The 19868-nt window shown below is 41.1% G+C and overlaps 1 protein-coding gene across 1 annotated transcript in view; it reads left to right on the top strand.

Annotated features, from left to right (window-relative positions):
- HYDIN (HYDIN axonemal central pair apparatus protein) overlaps window positions 1–19868 on the top strand; it is a 442024-nt gene that overhangs the window by 418686 nt on the left and 3470 nt on the right. Inside the window, exons 82-83 of the mRNA XM_030829570.1 lie at window positions 437–587; window positions 11246–11476. Coding sequence (XP_030685430.1) covers window positions 437–587; window positions 11246–11476 — 382 coding nt within the window. The remainder of the gene's footprint in view (window positions 1–436; window positions 588–11245; window positions 11477–19868) is intronic.

Below are 19868 nucleotides of genomic sequence, written 5' to 3'. Positions count from 1 at the left end.
AACTCAAGGCTGGGAGACGAGGCACAATGTACTGAAGGCTTCCTACTTAGCATAGTGGGTAAAGGCCTGACCTAAATTTGAATCCTGGTTCTGCCAATAACCAGTCATCTTACCTTCCTTCTCTTGGAACATCTTATCTTCCTTCTCTTGGCCTCTATTTAGTGACATGGAGATGATAGTGATATGTATTAATACCTCCTACAGATACTGCAAGGATTAATGCCTGTAACACACAGGCCACTCACTCAGTCCCTGGCACATAATAGGTGGCCAGTAAGTGGCAGTTCCCATTATTGTTAGTGACAGGGTGAAGACTAGAACCCTGGACCCATGCACTTCCCATAAAATCAAGAGTACAGCTGGCACTTTTCCTTTTTTCCTTTGGGTTAATGGTCTCATTTCCTCTCCCCTCTTGTGTTCTCCTATGCTGCCCCAGATTCCGGGTTATCGTGGAAATACTGAAACCAGAGAAGCCGGACCTAAGCATCACTATGAAGGGCCTTGATTACATTGATGTACTGTCTGGCTCTAAGAAAGACTACAAACTGAACTTCTTTTCCCACAAGGAGGGAACATACACTGCAAAGGTATCTACATGGCAAAGGCATCACCCTGGAACTCAGGACGTTTGACCCTGAGTTTGATCCTGGTGTTAGCAAGTAAAGATGGCCACCCATAGTCACTGCTCCAAGACATCACAGGGTCTCTCACACATGAGGTGTTTCACCTCATTCATTCAGTGGTTTAACAAGTATCTATTGAGCACATATGCCACGTACTATACTGATTGCTGGTAACAGGTCAGCGACCTGAATAGGCACAATCTCTGTTCTTACAGAACACACAGTCTAGTGGAGAGAGATGGGCATTGCTCAAATAATTGCACTGTGGATGTAAAATTACAAAATGAGATAAGTGCTTTGAAGAAAAGGAGCATGTGTGGATCTGTAGCTCATGGGAGAGGTCAGGACTGAAGATAACATTTGGGAATTTTTCATTTATAGATAGTATTTGGAGCCATAATGTGGGATAGAATCACCAGGGGAAACATTTTAAAGTAAAAAGAAAAAGAAAAAAGAAAGTATCTAGGAACACAGAGAGAGAGAGAGAGAGAGAGAGAGATACTGGCAAGATGCATCCAGCAGTGTGAGATCTCCTTTTCTACAATAACTGAGTAGGATGCTCCAATCACATCTCATCAGATCAGCATTCACAGACAGACAAGATTTTAAGAGAACCTCAAAATCAAGAAATCATGAAACATCTAAAAAAGCTTACAATAAAATAGAAACACCTGCTCAATAAATCAGAACCTCTGGAAAAAAAGTTATTAAAGCAAACAGAAAACTTTAAGTGAATATTATTTATATCCCCAAAGGGAGAAAATCATACTCATGAAATAAGGATAAGCTATTGTGAAAAAGAATCAATTAGAGACTCTAGAAATGAAAAATAGAACATTTAGAAAACCATCCAGGAGAGATGGACTTTATAATGGAGATTACTAATCAGTTACAAGATGGAGCTGAGTAATATCACCAGACCTTAGCCCTTGAGGACAAAGAAATGGAACAAAATTAAATAGTAACAAGCATCAGCAAGGATGTGGAGAAATTGGGACCCTCATACACTGCAGGTGGGAGTATAACATGGTGCAGCTGCCCTGGAAAACAGTCTGGCAGTTCCTCAAATGGTTAAACATAGAGTTCATATGATTCACCAATTTAACTCCTAGGTAATACCCTAGAGAAATGAAAACATATGTGCACACAAAAATCTATACACAAATACTCATAGCAGCATTATTTATAAGGGCCAAAACGTAGAGACAACCCAAATTTCCATGAACTGGTAAGTATATAAATAGAATGGAATTTGACAATGAGAAGAAATGGAAATAAAATATTGATACCTGCTATAAAACATTATGCTAAGTGAAAGAGGCCAGTAACAAATGTATGATTTGAAATGTGAGTGAATGTATGCTTTGAAATATAGGTGAAAGAAGCCATTCACATATTGTATGACTCCGGGTGTATGAAATTTGAAGAATAAGCAAATCTACAGAAATAGAAAGTCGATTCGTGGTACTGAGGGCTGGAGGGGATGGGTTGGGGAAAAGGGGAGTGACTTAATTGTTATAGGGTTTTAGGGATTATGAAAATGTTCTAAAGTTTATTGTGGTGATGGCTATGCTGCCTTGTGAATATGCTACAAACCACTAAATAGAACACTTTAAATGAGGGATTGTATGGTATGTGAGTTATATCTCAATAAAGCTGTTTCAAAAACAGAATGAAAGGAAATATGAGATAATGTATAAATCAAGAAGTTCTGATATATATGTAATAGGAGCTCCTGAAAGAGAAACAAATACTAGAAGGAAGAAAATATTCAACCAAATAACTGAAGAAATATTTCCAGGGCTTTTTAAGAAGATCGAGTCTTCTAATCGAACGGGTCCATCAAGTTGCCAAACAGGGTGAATGAAAAAAATACTCACATCTAAATACATTAGAGCAACGTTTCAGAAAACCGGGATGAAAGAGAAAGTCCTAAATGATTCTAGAGGAAATAAAAGGAACTAATAATCATGGTAACCTGAGACTTCTTGTGGCAACACTAAATACAAGAAGATAATGGAATAAGCTGTCCAAATTTCTGAGTGAGAATGATTGTCAATCCAGAACTCTTTTTCCAGACAAAACTCTATGACAGCAAAACTTGGACATGCAAGGACTCAAAGTAACTGACCCAGGGCCAGGCACAGTGGCTCACACCTGTAATCCCAACACTTTGGGAGGCCAAGGTTGGCTGGCACATTCCTATAGTCCCAGCTACTCAGGAGGCTGAGGTAGGAGGACTGATTGAGCCCAGGAGATTGAGGTTGCAATGAGCCGAGATGACACCACTGCACCCCACCTGGGCAACAGAACAAAACTGTGTCTCAAAAGAAAGAAAAAAAAAAGTAACCCACCCACATGCACAAACTCTATCTGAAAATGAATACAAAATTAAAAGTTTTTGAATTAGCAAAGCTTAAAAAATAAGTAAGTGAGCCATGTGCAGTGGCTAAAGCCTGTAATTCCAACACTTTGGGAGGCTGAAGCGGGTGGATCACTTGAGGTTAGGAGTTCAAGACCAGCCTAGACAACATGGTGAAACCCTATCTCTACTAAAAACACAAAAATTGGCTGGGCATGGTGATGCATGCCTGTAGTTCCAGCTACTCAAGAGGCTGAGGCAGGACAATTGCTTGAACCCAGGAGGCAGAGGTTGCAGTGAGCAGAGATCACACCACTTCCCTCCATTCTGGGCAACAGAGCAAGACCTTGTCTCAAAAACAAAAAAAAAATTGAATCAAAGAGGAAAGTACAAGGATATAATAAGCAAGGAATCAAAATTAAATTGATAGGTAATTTTATATAATTGTTGAAAGACAATCTAACGTAAGTTTTTCATATGACCTGAACATAAGAAATAGCAAGGGGAAGAATAAAACAAGGCAATGAGAAACATTTCCTCATTCTGGAGGAATTGAATGGGGGAAATAAGAGAAGTTTTCTCATTCAGAGAGAAAAGTAGGAAGGGAATAGAGATATTCATAAACTGTGGATGTAAACAAAAAATAAGTAAAGATATGTATTAAAATATCAGTGAAAAGACTTTAGAGTAAAAATGACAGCATGAACCCAAATCACCAGTCTCCTTACAGTAATACATATTGACATCAAAAATAATAACAAACATTTTTTAAAGAATAAAAAGCATTTCTGCTTCTGGTTATAATGATTACAATACTCCATTTTATACTCCTCCCACTATTAAAAAAAAAAACACATAAAACCCAACAAAATCTCTGAGGCAACTTTTCTCAGGCATTGGACAACAGGCAGCACAATACTGCAATCCTCGAAAGGGAAGGAAAACTCATGACATGAATCCCCACGATTATCCTGGTTCTCTGCCTAAGGACAATTTCCTGTCTACAGTTCAGTGAGCTAGAGTCCAAGCAAAGCACAGCAGCCCCCAAAGAGCTGAGGAGGCAGAAATCAGAGTTTTGGGCAGTCAAAAAGGCTGGTCTCTACAGGGTAGGACACCAGAGAGAAGGGACCAGTGCATGAGTAAAGAGGACAGGTCAGAAGACAGCATGGGAGTTCCCCTCACTATGCTTGGTTAGAGTTGCACATGTGCAGGGTGAGACAACATGAGATTTACCAGGGAGCAGCTGCTATGTGGTTGATACAGGAATAGCGATACTATGTGTTAATCAGTGCTGGGGAACACTGGAGGTCTGGCCCAGCCAGAGGAAAGAGATTGCATTAATACCTCATTAAAATCCTGAGAACCCAGCTAAAATACTAGAAAAGCCAGAAGAAAGGCTTAGGAGAAAGGGCCATTCCCTTAGTATAAGGCCTTCTCTTTATCAGCCCTTTAAAAATGCCTAAAACTAAGCACCTGCAAGTTCTACAGGGAGGACAAAATCTGGAGACTGAATCCCAGCAAGTCAGAAGGTCCGGATAAATACCTTGAGCTTTACACGGATGTGCTCTAACAAAGCATAAAACCAAACCCACACAAATTTAAGTCAGTGATTCAACTGCCTCCTACAACAAAATCAACACTGTTAAAAGAAAGACAACAGAATCCAGAATCTCTACAGTGATTATCAGCATCATCTGGTACACAAATAAAAATTACTAGACCTGTGGAGAAGCAGAAAAATGTGATCCATAGTCAAGAAAAAAAGCAGTCAATGGAAACTGACTCCAAGATGGGCCAGATGTTGGATTTAGCAGGCAGACTTCACAGCAACTGTTCTAAACATAATGTAACATTCTCTGGGAAGAAGAGAATGAGAGAGAATGTGAATGAGGCAGAAAATTAAATTACAGACATACCTCAGAAATACTGTGGGTTCAGTTCCAGGCCACCATGACAAAGCTAATATTACGATAAAGTGAGTCACAATTTTTTTTGTTTCCTGGTACATATAAAAGTTATGTTTACACTGTACTGTAGTCTATTAAGTGTACAATAACATTAGGTCTTTAAAAGTAACATACATACCTGAACTATAAATTACTTATTTGCTTAAAAATCCTAATGGTCATCTGAGCCTTCAGTGAGTCATAATCTTTATGCTGGTGGAGGGTCTTGCCTTGATGTTGATGGCTGCTGACTGATCAGGGTGGTGGTTACTGAAGGTGGGGGTGACTGTGGCAATTTCCTAAAATTAGACAACAGTGAAATTTGCCATATAAATTAACTCTTCCTTTCATGAAAAATTACTCTGTTACATGTGATGCTGTTTGAAAGCATTTTACCCACAATATAACTTCTTTCAAAATCGGAGTTAGTCCTCTCAAATCCTGCTGCTGCTTTATCAATTAAGTTTGTGAATATTCTACATCCTTTGTTGTCATTTCAACAATGTTCATGGCATCTTCACCATGAATAAATCCCATCTTGAGAAACCACTTCCTTTGCTCATCCATAAGAAGCAACTGGACATTCATTCAAGTTTTATAATGAAATTGTAGCAATTCAGTCATATCTTCAAGCTCCACCTCTAATTCTAGTTCTCTTGCTATTTCTGCTACATCTGCAGTTACTTCCTCTACTTTTCAAGTTACTGAAGTCTTGAACTCCTCAAAGACGTACATGAGGGTTTGACCTTCTCCAGTGAATCACAGATGTTCTTAATGGCATCTAGAATGGCAAATCCTTTCCAGAAGGTTTTCAGTTTACCTTGCCCAGACCCATCAGAAGAATCATTATCTATGCAACTATTGCCCTATGAAATGTATTTCTTAAATAATAAGACTTGAAAGTCAAAATGACTCCTTCATCTATGGGCTGCAGAATAGATGTTGTGTTAGCAGGCATGAAAACAACATTCATCTCCTGTACAATTCCATCAGAGCTCCTGGGTGTCCAGGTGCATTATTAAAGAGAAGTAATATTTTGAAAGGAATCTATTTTCTGAGCAATAGGTCTCAACAGTGGGCTTAAAACATTCAGTAAGCCACACTGTAATTAGAAATCAGATATGCTGTCATCCAGGATTGTTGTTCCATTTCTAGAGCATAGGCAGAGTAGATTTAACATAATTCTTAAAGGCCTTAAGATTTTCAGAATAGTCAGTGAGCATTGGCTTCAACTGAAAGTCACCAGGTGCATTTGCCCCGAACAAGAGTCAGCCTGTCCTTTGAAATTTTGAAGCCAGGCATTGATTTCTCTTCTCTAGCTATGAAAGTCCTAAATGACATCTTCTTCCAATAGAAAGCTGGCTTATCTGCATTGAAAATCTGTCGTTTAGTGTAGCTACCTTTAACAATTATCTTAGCTAGATCTTTTGGATAACTTGCTGCAGCATCTACATCAGCACCTGCTGCTTCACCTTATATTTTTATGTTATGGAGACAACTTCTTTACTTAAACGTTATGAACCAACATCTGCTGGCTTCAAACTTTTCTTCTGCAGTTTCCTTACTTCTTCAACCTTCATAGAATTCAAGAGAGTTAGATCCTAGTTCTGGATTAGGCTTTGGCTTAAGGGAATGCTATAGCTCGTTTGATTTTCTGTCCAGACCACTAACGCTTTATCCATATCAGCAATAATTCTTATTATGTAATTATTATTATTTGTGAGTTCACTGGAGTAGCTCTTTTAATTTCCTTTAAGGACTTTTCCTTTGCATTCTTAATTTGGCTAAATGTTTGGTGCATGAGGCCTAGCTTTCTGCCTACCTCAGGTTTTGACATGTCTTCCTCACTAAGCTTAATCATTTCTAGCGTTTGACTTAAAGTGAGAGCCATGTGACCCTTTCACTTTAACTTAAGTGCCATTATAGGGTTATTAATTTGCCTAATTTCAATGTTGTTATGTCTCAGGGAATAGGGAGGTCCAAGGAGAGGGATAGAGATGAGAGAATAGGCAGGCAGTGGAGCAGTCAAAACACACACAACATTTACTGATTAAGTTCACCATCTTGTATGGCACAGTTCATAGCACCCCAAAACAATTACCTAGTAACATCTCTATTAGTCCATTTTCACACTGCTATAAAGCATACACAAGACTGGGTAATTTCTAAAGAAAAGAGGTTTAATTAACTCACAGTTCCACAGGGCTGGGGAGGCCTCAGGAGACTTACAATCATGACAAAAGGGGAAGAGGCACATCTCACATGGTGGCAGGCAAGAGAAAGTGGTGAGCAAACGGGAAGAGCCCTTATAAAACCATCAGATCTGCTGAGAACTCACTCACTATCATGAGAGCATGGGGGAAACCACCCCCATGATCCAATCACCTCCCACAAGGTCTCTCCCTTGACATGTGGGGATTACAATTCAAGATGAGATTTGGGTGGGGACACAAAGCCACGCTATATCAACATCCAAAATCACTGATCACAGATCATGGTAACAGATATCAAAATAATGAAACAACCAGGCATGGCGGCTCATGCCCATAATCCCAACACTTTGAGAGACCAAGGCAGGAGAATTGCTTGAAGTCAGGAGTTCAAGACCAGCCTGGGAAACACAGCCAGACCCCATCTTTATGAAAAATAAAAATAATGGAAAATGTCCAAATATGAATTACCTAAATGTGACGCAGAGATACAAAGTGAGCACATGCTGTTGGAAAAATAGTACTAATAGACTTGTTCAACACAGGGTTGTCACAAACCTTCAATTTATTTTAAAAAATGTGATATCTGCAATGTACAATAAAGTGAAGTGCAATCAATGGAGGTGTGGCTGTATTTGAAAAAATACTGAAATTTTCCTAATTGGATATTTTTTAAAAAAATAGGTTTTTTAAAAAAAACTATAGATCCAAGAAACCTGGCAAACTTCAAGCAGGAGAAATACAAAGAAAACTATGCCTGTATACATCAGGCATCGTTTCATTTTCAAACTGCCAAAAAACAAAGATAAAGAGAAAAGCTTAAAGCAGCCAGGGGAAAAAAATACATATTACAGAGAGAGGGACAGCGATAACAATGGATGTCCTAGAGTTCTGGCTTCACCTAGGAAATAATGGAAGCTATCTGTAAAGCACTGAAAGGAAAGGAAACAGTCCATCTAAAAATTCTTCGGCCGGGCGCGGTGGCTCACGCTTGTAATCCCAGCACTTTAGGAGGCCGAGGCGGGCGGATCACGAGGTCAGGAGATCGAGACCACGGTGAAACCCCGTCTCTACTAAAAATACAAAAAAAAAATTAGCCGGGCATGGTGGCAGGCGCCTGTAGTCCCAGCTACTCGGAGAGGCTGAGGCAGGAGAATGGCGTGAACCCAGGAGGCGGAGCTTGCAGTGAGCCGAGATCGCGCCACTGCACTCCAGCCTGGGCGACAGAGCGAGACTCCATCTCAAAAAAAAAAAAAAAAAAAAAAATTCTTTATCCACTGAAAATGTCCTTTAAAACTGAGAGTGAAATAGACGTTTTCATATAAAAGAACGTGAGAGCATTCATTGTCAGCAGATTTACATTACTGCACAACATGTTAATAGATCTTCAGTCTGAAGGGAAATGATACCAGATGGGAACTCCAGTCTGCAGGAAGAAAAGAGGAGCTCTAGAAATGGTCAATACCTAGGGAAATGCAAAATATATATTTGGAGGGTTTTTTTCTTGGGTTTCTTAAACGACGACTGACAGTTTATAACAAATATAATAACATTCTAAGGTGGATGTTCTTATGTATGTAGAAATAAAAGATATGACAACAAAAGCACAAAAGATGAGGTGGACAGGCAAATGAAGTGATGCTAAGGCAAAGTTATTATTAAGTGTGAGGTAGGGACCAGGAAGCGTCCATTGTCAAGTGGAAAGTGATAAAATATTAACATTTAATAAATGTTGATAAGGATTCATTTTTAGCTCTGAAGCAACCACTAAACATTGTTTTAAAGGCCAGGTGCAGTGGCTCACACCTGTAATCCCAGCACTTTGGGAGGCTGAGGCAGGTGGATCACCTGAGGTCAGGAGTTCGAGACCCACCTGGCCAACATGGTGAAACCCCATCTGTACTAAAAATACAAAAATTAGCCCGATGTGGTGGCACATGCCTGTAATCCCAACTACTCGGGAGGCTGAGGCTGGAGAGTCACTTGAACCCAGGAGGTGGAGGTTGCAGTGAGCTGAGATCGCACCACTGCACTCCAAACTGGGTGACAGAGTGAGAGTCCCTCTCAAAAAAAAAAATGTTTTAAAATATGACTAAGAAGCCAGTAGACGAAATAAAATATATTCCAAAAGATTATATATCAATCCAAAAGAAAGCAGGAAAGTAACAACAGAAAAATGAAAAATAAAAGGGACAAGTGGAAAATAACTAGCAAGGAAGCAGACTTCGGGCCAAACATGTAAACAATCACTTTAGGCTGGATGCGGTGGCTCACGCCTGTAATCCCAATTCTTTGTGAGGCCGAGGCGAGCGGATCACAAGGTCAGGAGATCAAGACCACGGTGAAACCCCGTCTCTACTAAAAAATACAAAAAAAAAATTAGCTGGGCATGGTGGCGGGCGCCTGTAGTCCCAGCTACTTGGGAGGCTGAGGCAGGAGAATGGCGTGAACCCAGGAGGCAGAGCTTGCAGTGAGCGGAGATCGCACCACCGCACTCCAGCCTGGGCAACAGAGCAAGACTCCATCTCAAACAAAAAACAAAAAACAATCACTTTAAATATAAAACACTAAATACTCCAATTAAAAGACAGGGAGTGTTAGAAGCTCTTCAAGACACAAAGAAGTTGAAAGTAAAAAGCCAGACTATATAAAGAACTATTAACACCTAATAATAATAAGATAAACAACCCAATGTGTTAGAAAGGACAAACTGGCCAGGCGCGGCGGCTCACGCTTGTAATCCCAGCACTTTGGGAGGCCGAGGCGAGCGGATCACGAGGTCAGGAGATCGAGACCACGGTGAAACCCTGTCTCTACTAAAAATACAAAAAATTAGCCGGGCGTTGTGGCGGGCGCCTGTAGTCCCAGGTACTCGGAGAGGCTGAGGCAGGAGAATGCCGTGAACCCGGGAGGCGGAGCTTGCAGTGAGCCGAGATCGCGCCACTGCACTCCAGCCTGGGCAACAGAGCGAGACTCCGTCTCAAAAAAAAAAAAAGGACAAACCACTTCAATAGACCCTATTGCATGAAAGCAGCTATATGAATGACCAATAAAAACGCAAGAAGATGCTGAACATTATCAGTCACTAGTGAAGAGAACTTAAAGAGGTGAGCAGCACAAGTCCATTGCAGGGGTGAAAGGACAGTATAGTGTCGTTGCAAGTGTGAGCTCTGGTGTCAGTCTAACCTGGGTTCAAATCTTGGTCCTGACTCTTCTTTACGTGTGACCTGGGGCAAGATACTTGAGTTTGCTAAGCCTCAGTTCCCTCATCTTTACAAAATAAAAATTTAATTTAATTTAATTTAAAAAGGTTAAGTGGCATAATAACAGTGCCTATGAATTGTGTGAATTAACTAATTAAGCATTTCTATTTATTGCCTGGCACACAGTCATCATTAATTAAGTGTCAGATGTTATTATTGTTTTTAAACTATCCCAGCAGCAACAGGAATAGGAAGAAAGCCCATTGTGGCCAGGTGCAGTGGCTCACACCTATAATCCCAGCACTTTGGGAGGCCAACACAGACAGATCACTGGAGGTCAGGAGTTCAGTACCAGCCCAGCCAACATGATGAAACCCCGTCTCTACTAAAACTGCAAAAATTAGCCAGGCACGGTGGCAGGCACCTGTAATCCCAGCTACTTGTGAGGCTGATGCAGGAGAATCACTTGAACCCGGAAGGTGGGGGTTGCAGTGAGCCGAGTCATGCCATTGCACTCCAGCCTGGGCAACAGAGTGAGACTTCCTCTCAAAAAGAAAGAAAGAAAGCCCATTGAAACTTACCTCACAGGTCTCACTTGTTTTCCAGAGCCGGCCAGCCGTCCCCACCAGGGAAGTGCTGGCATTGGACAGTTCTGCTCTAGCCTCTTCTAAAGCAAGCCCAGGCTATTTAATAATCTCTCATCTGTGAGGAGCTGGAATCCCTAACTAGAAAGTCTGGCTGGCAGGGATCCGGGTAGGCTGCGAGGGTCCTGTCAGCCTGGTACCCATGTTTCACGTGCCAAACAAGGCTAACAAAGAGAAGGAGCCCCTGAAAATGCGCAGAGGACCCTCGGCTCACCCCTACTCTTCCCTCCTTCCTCCCTCTCTCCCCGTGAATGCAGGTGACCTTCCGAAACGAGGTGACAAATGAGTTCTTGTACTACAATGTGAGTTTCAGGGTCATCCCTTCAGGCATCATCAAAACCATCGAGATGGTGACCCCGGTCCGGCAAGTTGCATCAGCCTCCATCAAGTTGGAGAACCCTCTGCCCTACTCGGTGACCTTCTCCACGGAATGCCGGATGCCCGACATCGCCCTGCCCTCCCAGTTTGTGGTGCCTCCCAACTCCGAGGTATGGCCCCTTGGCTGTCGGGGGGCTCCCTGAGAGCTGTGATAGTGGCTTCCACCCATGAGACCTCTGGATCCACACTCTGCATCCCTGGAGAGTGAGCCAGCCCTGACAGTGGTCAGGAAGGCAGGGGATGGGACAATCACCTTCATGTTCCTTTCCTCGTTGCTAAAGTCCTCATAGGAGCTTGGGCACATAGTTTGGAATTCTCTTATGAACCTTGTCTCTGTGATTTGTTTGTTTGCTTTGTTCCAGCTAAAACTATTTTTCTTGTTTTTTGATAATTATAAAAGTAGTATAGCATTCAGGCGCAGCGGCTCACGCCTATAATCCCACCACTTTGGGAGGCCAGGGAGGGCAGATCACTTGAGGTCAGGAGTTTGAGACTAGCCTGGCTAACATGGTGAAACCCCATCTCTACTAAAAATACAAAAATTAGCCTGGCATGGTGGTGGGCGCCTTTAATCCCAGCTACTCAGGAGGCTGAGGCAGAAGAATTGCTTGAACTCGGGAGGTGGATGTTGCAGTGAGCCGAGATTGTGCCACTGCACTGCAGCCTGGGCAACAGAGTAAGACTCTATCTCAAAATAATATAATAAAATAAAATAAAAGCAGTATAGAATAGGTGTGGTGAAAAGGAAAACAAGGTACGTAATAGCGTGCGCACACACACACTACTTCAGGAAGGAGCACAGGAAAACTTTGACAGTGGTTAGGAGGGCATGGCTGGAATTATAGAATTGTGAACTGGTAGGGAGATGAACTTTCTTTGGAATCTTTTTATCTGTTTATCACTCCAAACTCTTACTGTCCAGATTCTATCAAATCTCTTGTGTTTCTCCACCTTCAGCCCACTTGATGAGTTCCCCTCACTCCAGCCCCAGCCAACTTCCTTCCTCTGCAGAATCTACAATCCATTCCGTTCTTCAGAGCAAGTCTCCATGCCCTTTATTTTATTTTGATCTTTTTCATTGTGAACTGTAAAATCTATACTGAAAAGTCTATAAAACATATATATACCTGTAATGTATTAAAACCTGTGTTTCAAACAAATAATTATGAAATAAATATCTGTTTCATACCCAGGCCAAGAATTATGAAGTTGCTATCACCCCAGAAACCTCCTTCAGCCATGTGCCCCTCTGCAATCACAGCACCCTCCCTCTCTCACCCTTCAGAGTTACCAGTATTCTTATTTTGTGATAATCATTTTTTTGTTGTTTTTGAGCAATACAGTTTAGATTTGCCTGTTTTTGAACTTTCTGTGAGAAAAATCACAGCATATGCTTTCTGTAATGTCTTCTTTCTTTTGCTCAATCTTGTGATTGTGACAGCTGTCCATGTTGTTGCACACAGCTGAGGTTCGTTTGCCTTTGCTGCTGTGGAATATCCCATTGTGTGACTAGACCACAACTTAGATATTCATTCTTCAGTGGCTGGTCATTTGTGTTGGTTTCAATGTCTAGTTATCCCGAAAAATGTGGCCATGGACCTCCTGGTGCATATATCCTTCCAATGCACACAGGCATACGTTGTTCCACAGCATATGCCTAGGAGTCGAACCACTGGTCATAGAGTGTGCATAGCTTTCACTTTAGTAGGTAATTGCCAATTAGTGATGAGAGTTCTTAATGTTCCACGTCTTCACCAACCCTTGATATTGTCGGGTTTTTTTAAGGTTTACTAATCTGATAAACTGCTAACTCCTCGTGGACTTAATTTCCCTTTTTACAAACAGATTGATTTCAGTTGGGTAATATTATGTATAGGAGATCTGCATCTGTGTTCCTGAGTGAGCTTATGGTTCAACCTCCCCAGGCTCAGATGATCCTCCCACCTCAGCCTCCCGAGTAGCTGGGACTACAAGTGCGTGTCACCATGCCTGGCTAATTTTTATATTTTTTTGTAGGCTCATCTCAAACTCCCCGGCTTGAGCCCAAGGGTTACAGGTGTCTCATACTGTCTTTATCCAGTTTGCGTACCAAAGTTTTGCAAGCCATATATAGTCAGGCATTTTCTCACTTTCTGGATTCTGTGAGTTTATAAAAGATTGAAATTATGTCTTTCTTGAACTCACAGATGAAGCCACCTAGGCCTGGTGGGTTTTTGTATGTGTGGAGGTGGGAGAGATTGTCTACTACTTGTCTACTACTATTCAATTCCTTTAATGGGTTATTGGACTACTTAGATTTTCTGTTTCTTCTTGAGTCAGTAATAAGACCATGTTCATTTCATCCATATTTTAAAATGTTGGTATAAAGTTGTTAATATCGTATTACCTTTTTAATGTGACGTTGCTTTTTCATGTCTAATGTTGGTTATTGTGCCTTCTCTCTCTGTTTCTTGATTAGTCTTACCAGAGGTTTCTTTCCAAAATGCATCTTTTGGCTCCATTGTGACTCTATTGTATGGTTGCTTTCTGGTTACTTGATTTCTGCTCTTGTCTTTATTATTTCCTTCTTTCTGCTTCCTTTGGGGATACTGGGGGCTTATCTAATTTTTAAGATGAAGGTTTAGTGCTTTGACTTCTAGTCTTCTTGATTTTCCAATCTATACATTTAAGGTTATAAATGTCTAAGTACTGCTTTAGCAGTTATACAAATTGTGATTGTAGTGTTTTTTATTCAGTTCAAAAAGGTTCTAATTTTTGTGATTAATACTTCTTTTTTAACTAATGGTTATTAGAAGAGTTTCTTAATTTCTAAACGTGGATTTTTCTAGTTATTTTTTAAATTACTTTGTGATCTGAGAACATATTCTATATTATTTCAGTTCTCTAGAATGTGTTTAGATTTGTTTTTATGGCCCAGTGTGTAGTTGTGTAGTTTTGTGGGGTGGTTTTGTTGTTGTTGTTTTTTGATCCTCCATCTATTTTTTAAAATAATGCATTTGCCATTTTGAGGTTTTGTTTTTTGTTTTTTGGGTTTTTTTTGAGACGGAGTCTCGCTCTGTCACCCAGGCTGAAGTGTAGTGGCACGATCTCGGCTCACTGCAAGCTCCGCCTCCCAGGTTCATGCCATTCTCCTCCCTCAGCCTCCTGAGTAGCTGGGACTACAGGCGCCCACCACCATGCCCAGCTAATTTTTTGTATTTTTAGTAGAGATGGGGTTTCACCGTGTTAGCCAGGATGGTCTCGATCTCCTGACCTCGTGATCCACCCGCCTTGGCCTCCCAAAGTGCTGGGATTACAGGCGTGAGCCACCGCGTCCAGCCGTGGTTTATTTTTGAGTCAGAGTCTCACTCAGTCAGCTGGAGTGCAGTAGTGTGATCTCAGCTCACTGCAGCCTCCGCCTCCCAGGTTCAAGCAATGCTCCTGCCTCAGCCTCCCGAGTAGCTGGGATTACAGGCGCACACCACTACGCCCTGCTAATTTTTATATTTTTAGTAGAGACAGGGTTTTGCCATGTTGGCCAGGCTCGTCTGAAACTCCTTACCTCACATGATCTGCCTGCCTCAGCCTCACAAAGTGCTACTGGGATTACAGGCGTGAGCCACCGCGCCCAGCCGGGTTCAATTTCCTATATTCTTACTGATATTTTTGTCTGCTTTTTTTTTTTATCAGTTAAGAGAGTACATTAAAGTATATCACTATGATTGTGGATCTGTTTGTTTCTTCTTGTAGTTTGTCATGTTTTGCCTCAGATACTTTGAAGCTATGTTTTGGTTAAGTAAAAATGATAGTATTTTTCTGGTAGCTTGAAACTCTTTTCATTACGAAGTGATCCTCTTTGTCTCTACTAATGATTTTGCCTTGAAGATCATTTTGTCTGCTATTAATACAACTTTCTTCTGGTTAGTATTTGCATAGTGTATGTTTTAATTGTCATACTTTCAACCTTTCTGTGCCCTTATAATTTAAATGTGTCTTTTATAAACAGTATATAGATGAGATAGATTTTAAGAGAGGTGGGTGGAGAGGGGATTGAGTCAGGGTCTCACTCTGACATCCAGGCTGGAATGCAGTGGGTGATCATAGCTCACTGTAGGTTCAACCTCCCCAGGCTCAGATGATCCTCCCACCTCAGCCTCCCGAGTAGCTGGGACTACAAGTGTGTGTCACCATGCCCGGCTAATTTTTATATTTTTTTGTAGGCTCATCTCAAACTCCCGGGCTTGAGCCCAAGGGTTACAGGTGTGAGCCACCACATCCAGCCAGATTTGTTTTTTTACTCCATCCTAGCAGCCTTTACTTTTCACTAGAGTATTTATATTATTTGTATTTAATATACTGACGTAGTCAAGTTTATACTCCCCCATGTGCTTTCTCGTTATCTGGGCTGTTCTGTTTTCTTTTTTGTTTGTTTGTTTTGTAGATATCTCTTCCTGTCTTGTCTTCATTGTTACTCTGCTCAGATTCACTTTTTTAAGACGATAACTTTGTGTATAATTCTACCATCCTCCTTTTCCATTGCTCATGTTAGGTTTTTCCATACTCTTGGAAGGAAAAGGTAACCTGTGTATCTAAGGCTGTCTCCTCTGTTGTAACTGCCAAATGTTGATTTTTTTTTTCAAATGCAGCCCTTATGCTTTTAAGATTTATTTTCTCTGCTCTCATCCCCACTTTTTTCTGAGCTCTACCTTTCCTTTAGACTAGTGTCTCTGTTATGGTCAAATAGATTCTACTTTCATAAATTTCTCTCAGTGCAGGAGTTTTATCTTAGAAAGGAGCATCAGTCACTTGGTTTTGTGCATTCAAATGGCCTATACTGCCCCATATTGTCCAATCTTATCGCAACAGTTTTTGCAATTAACCATAAACTGGAGCCCGAAATTATTCCTCCAGCTTAGGCTGCTATTGTCACATTGTCCTATTGGGTTTTCCAGGTTTTGCCTGTTCATGCAATGTCAAGGGAAAAAAAGTTTTCCAGGTTGCATGAGAGCCCCCAATTCAGAGGCAATACTGGGTTCTTGGGCTCTCAAGACTGGTGCTCTTTTGCCTTCCTCCTGCTTTTCCCCTGTGGTGGCTGATACCACAAACATCTGCTAGCTGTTAGTAATTTGGTCCTACCCACTAGTATTTTGGGATTTGAGGGGTTACCTTTTCACTGAGCTTTGTTATAAATCGTGGCCATGTGTTCTTGCTGCTGTTAACCTAGTAGATCTGTGCATTTTGTGGGGAGATTTGGGGAGATACCAAACTATGCTGCTGCAATCATCTTGCCTAAAGCCTGAAATTGCTTTTCATATGTGAGCAGAAGTCAAGTTTTCTTTTTTTCCAAATGGATATAAATTGTTTCATACTGTTTTTACTTAAAAGGCCATCTTTTCCCCCACTGCTCTGCAGGGCCATTTATGACATAAATCAAGTTCATCTATGCATGGGTCTGTTCTAGCTTTTCTATGATATCATAATGATCTAATTACTGAATTTGTGCCAATATCAGAACATCCTAATTACTACCCACTTAGAGTAAGGTTTGATGTCTGGTAAAGCAAGCAATTATTCCAGCTTTATGTTGAGACTTAGTAACCTCTAATATTGTTGTTCTGCCAGAGTATCTTAGCTATTCTTGGCCCTTTACATTTACATATCAGTTTTGAAATCAGCTTGTCAAGTTCCTCAATAAAAAATAAAAAGAAAAGAAAAATAACCTGTTGGGATTTTGATTTCGATTACATTGAATTTATGGATTATTTTGAGAATATTTTCGTTATTTGTTGATTTGTAACAAATGAACCAAAACTTAGCAACTTAAAAAAACAAACATTTACTGTCTGCGCAGTTTCTGAGGATCAGGATTTAAGAGCAGCACCTTGGCCAGGTGGTTTGGGCCCAGGGTCTCTCAGGAGGCTGGAATCAGGTTGCCAGCCAGGACACCAGTCATCTCGAGGCATGACTGGGGCTAGATTTTCTGTCTCCAAACTCACTCATGTGGTTGCTGGAAAGGCCTTAGCTCCCTGCTGGCTGTTGGCTGGAGGCTTCAGTTCCTCACCATGTGGGCCTCTCCCTAGAGCTGCTTTCAACATGGCAGCTCACTCACTTGCCCTAGGATGAGAGGTCTAAGAGAAAGAGTGCACAAGAATAGAAGCCACAGGCCGGGCTTGGTGGCTCACACCTGTAATCCCAGCACTGTGGGAGGCCGAGGCAGTTGGATCACAAGGTCAGGGGTTCGAGACCAGTCTGGCCAACATAGTGAAACCCTGTCTCTACTAAAAATACAAAAATTAGCCGGGCATGGTGGCATGTGCCTGTATTCCTGGCTACTCAGGAGGGTGAGGCAAGTGAGTTGCTTGAACCTGGGAAGCAGAGATTGCAGTGAGCCGAGATGGCAACACTGCACCCCAGCCTGGGTGACAGAGCGAGACTCTGTCTCAAAAAAAAAAAAAGAATAGAAGCCACAGTCTTTCATCATTTAATCTCAGAAGTGACATGCCATCTTTTCTACCATATGCCGGTGGTCACACAGGTCAGCCCATGGTATCATATGGGAGAAGACTATAAGAGACTGGGAATCCCCAGAGGTGGGGATTATTGAGGACCATCTTGGGCCTGTCTATCAGAAGGAGAATTCATATCTTTACAATATTGAGATTTCCAATCCACGAGCAAATCTCCACTTATTTAAGTCCTTTTTAATTTCTCTCAATAGCATTTTTTTGGTTTTCTATGTAGAGACTTTATTCATCTTTTATTAGGCTTATTTCTAGGTTTTATATATTTTGATGCTATTACAAATAGTATCTTTTTAAAATTTCATTATTTGTTGTAAGCATATAGAAATATAATTAATTTTTGTATATTGATTTTGTACCCCATCGTCTTTTACAATTCACTTATTTCGGGTTTGTTTGTTTGTGACAGAGTCTCGCTTTGTCACCCAGGCTGAAATGCAGTGGCGTGATGAGGCTCACTGCAACCTCCAGCTCCCAGGTTCAAGCTATTCTCATGCCTCAACCTCTTGAGTAGGTGGGATTACAGATATGCGCCACCATGCATGGCTATTTTTGTATTTTTAGTAGAGACAGAGTTTCACCATGTTGGCCAGGCTGGTCTGGAACTCCTGGCCTCAAGTGATCCTCCTGCCTCAGCCTCCCAAAGTGCTGGGATTACAGGCGTGAGCCACCACGCCTGGCTACAATTCATTTATTTTGTTTAATGACTTTGTACCCAACCATCTTCTAAAATTCACTATGTTCAGGAGAAAGACTGGCATCCAATTTTTCTTTCTCCTATTATTGTTGGATATTGGTATCAACTTTATGCTGGTTGGAGCAGGTTCCCTCTTAGTCTTTTCTCTGAAAGAATTTGTGGAATACTAGTATTCTTTCATCCTTGATTGTCTGGTATAACTTACGAGTAAAGATTTATGAACCTGGAATTTCTTTAAGGATTTTTTTTACTATTGATTTCATTTCTCTAATGGTTATATTAATAGAACTAAGTGGGTTTTCTATATGTTCTTGGGTCTGATTTTTTTTTTCCAAGATGGAGTTTTGCTCTTGTGGCCCAGGCTGGAGTGATCTCGGCTCACCACAACCTCCGCCTCCCGAGTTCAAGCAATTCTCCTGCCTCAGCCTCCCAAGTAGCTAGGATTGCAGGCATGCACCACCATGCCCAGCTAATTTTGTATTTTTAGTAGAGACGGGGTTTCTCCATGTTGGTCAGGCTGGTCTCAAACTCCCAATCTCAGGTGATCCGCCCACCTCGGCCTCCCAAAGTGGGGTCTGTTTTTATAGGTTATATTTGTTTGTACACATGTCTATTTTATCTAGTTTTTAAATTGTGGTAAAATTATCTAAATTCTTATACTATATTCTTTTTTGTTAAACATCTATAACTTCAGCGATATCTTCTTTTTATTCTGATATTTTTCTTTTTTAAAAAACTTTTTTAGAGATGGGGTCTCACTGTGTCTTCCAGGCTGGAGTGCAGTGGTATGATCATAGCTCCCCGCAGCCTTAAACTCCTACAATCAAGGACTCCTCCTGCCTCAGCCTCCTGAGTAGCTAGGACTACAGGCATGTGCTGCTACACTCAGCTAATTTTTTTTTTTTTTTTTTTTTTTTGTAGAAACAGGCTCTCACTATGCTGCCCAGGCTGGTCTCAAACTCCTGGGCTCAAGTCATCTTCCTGCCTCACCCACCCAAAGCACAGGTGTGAGCCACTGAGCCCAGCCTCTGATATTTTTCAATAAGAACTAGTTATTTTTTTAAATACTTACTCATAGTAAAACCAAATTTTACCTATATAAAAGTGTATGAAATTGAAAATAAGTCTCCAGAATCCCATTTACCCACCCTAACATAACTACTGGTAACAGTGTGGTATATATTCTTACAGTCTCTTTCTGTACATCCATAGACATACTCTTCATAAAAAAGAGCTCATACTATATATGCATTTCTGGAACCTCCTTTCTTCCACTTAAAATATCATCAACATCAACACCTTTCA

Source organism: Nomascus leucogenys, chromosome 2 (assembly GCF_006542625.1).
Source record: "Nomascus leucogenys isolate Asia chromosome 2, Asia_NLE_v1, whole genome shotgun sequence".
NCBI lineage: Eukaryota > Metazoa > Chordata > Mammalia > Primates > Hylobatidae > Nomascus > Nomascus leucogenys.
This window is presented reverse-complemented; position numbering and strand designations above follow the sequence as displayed.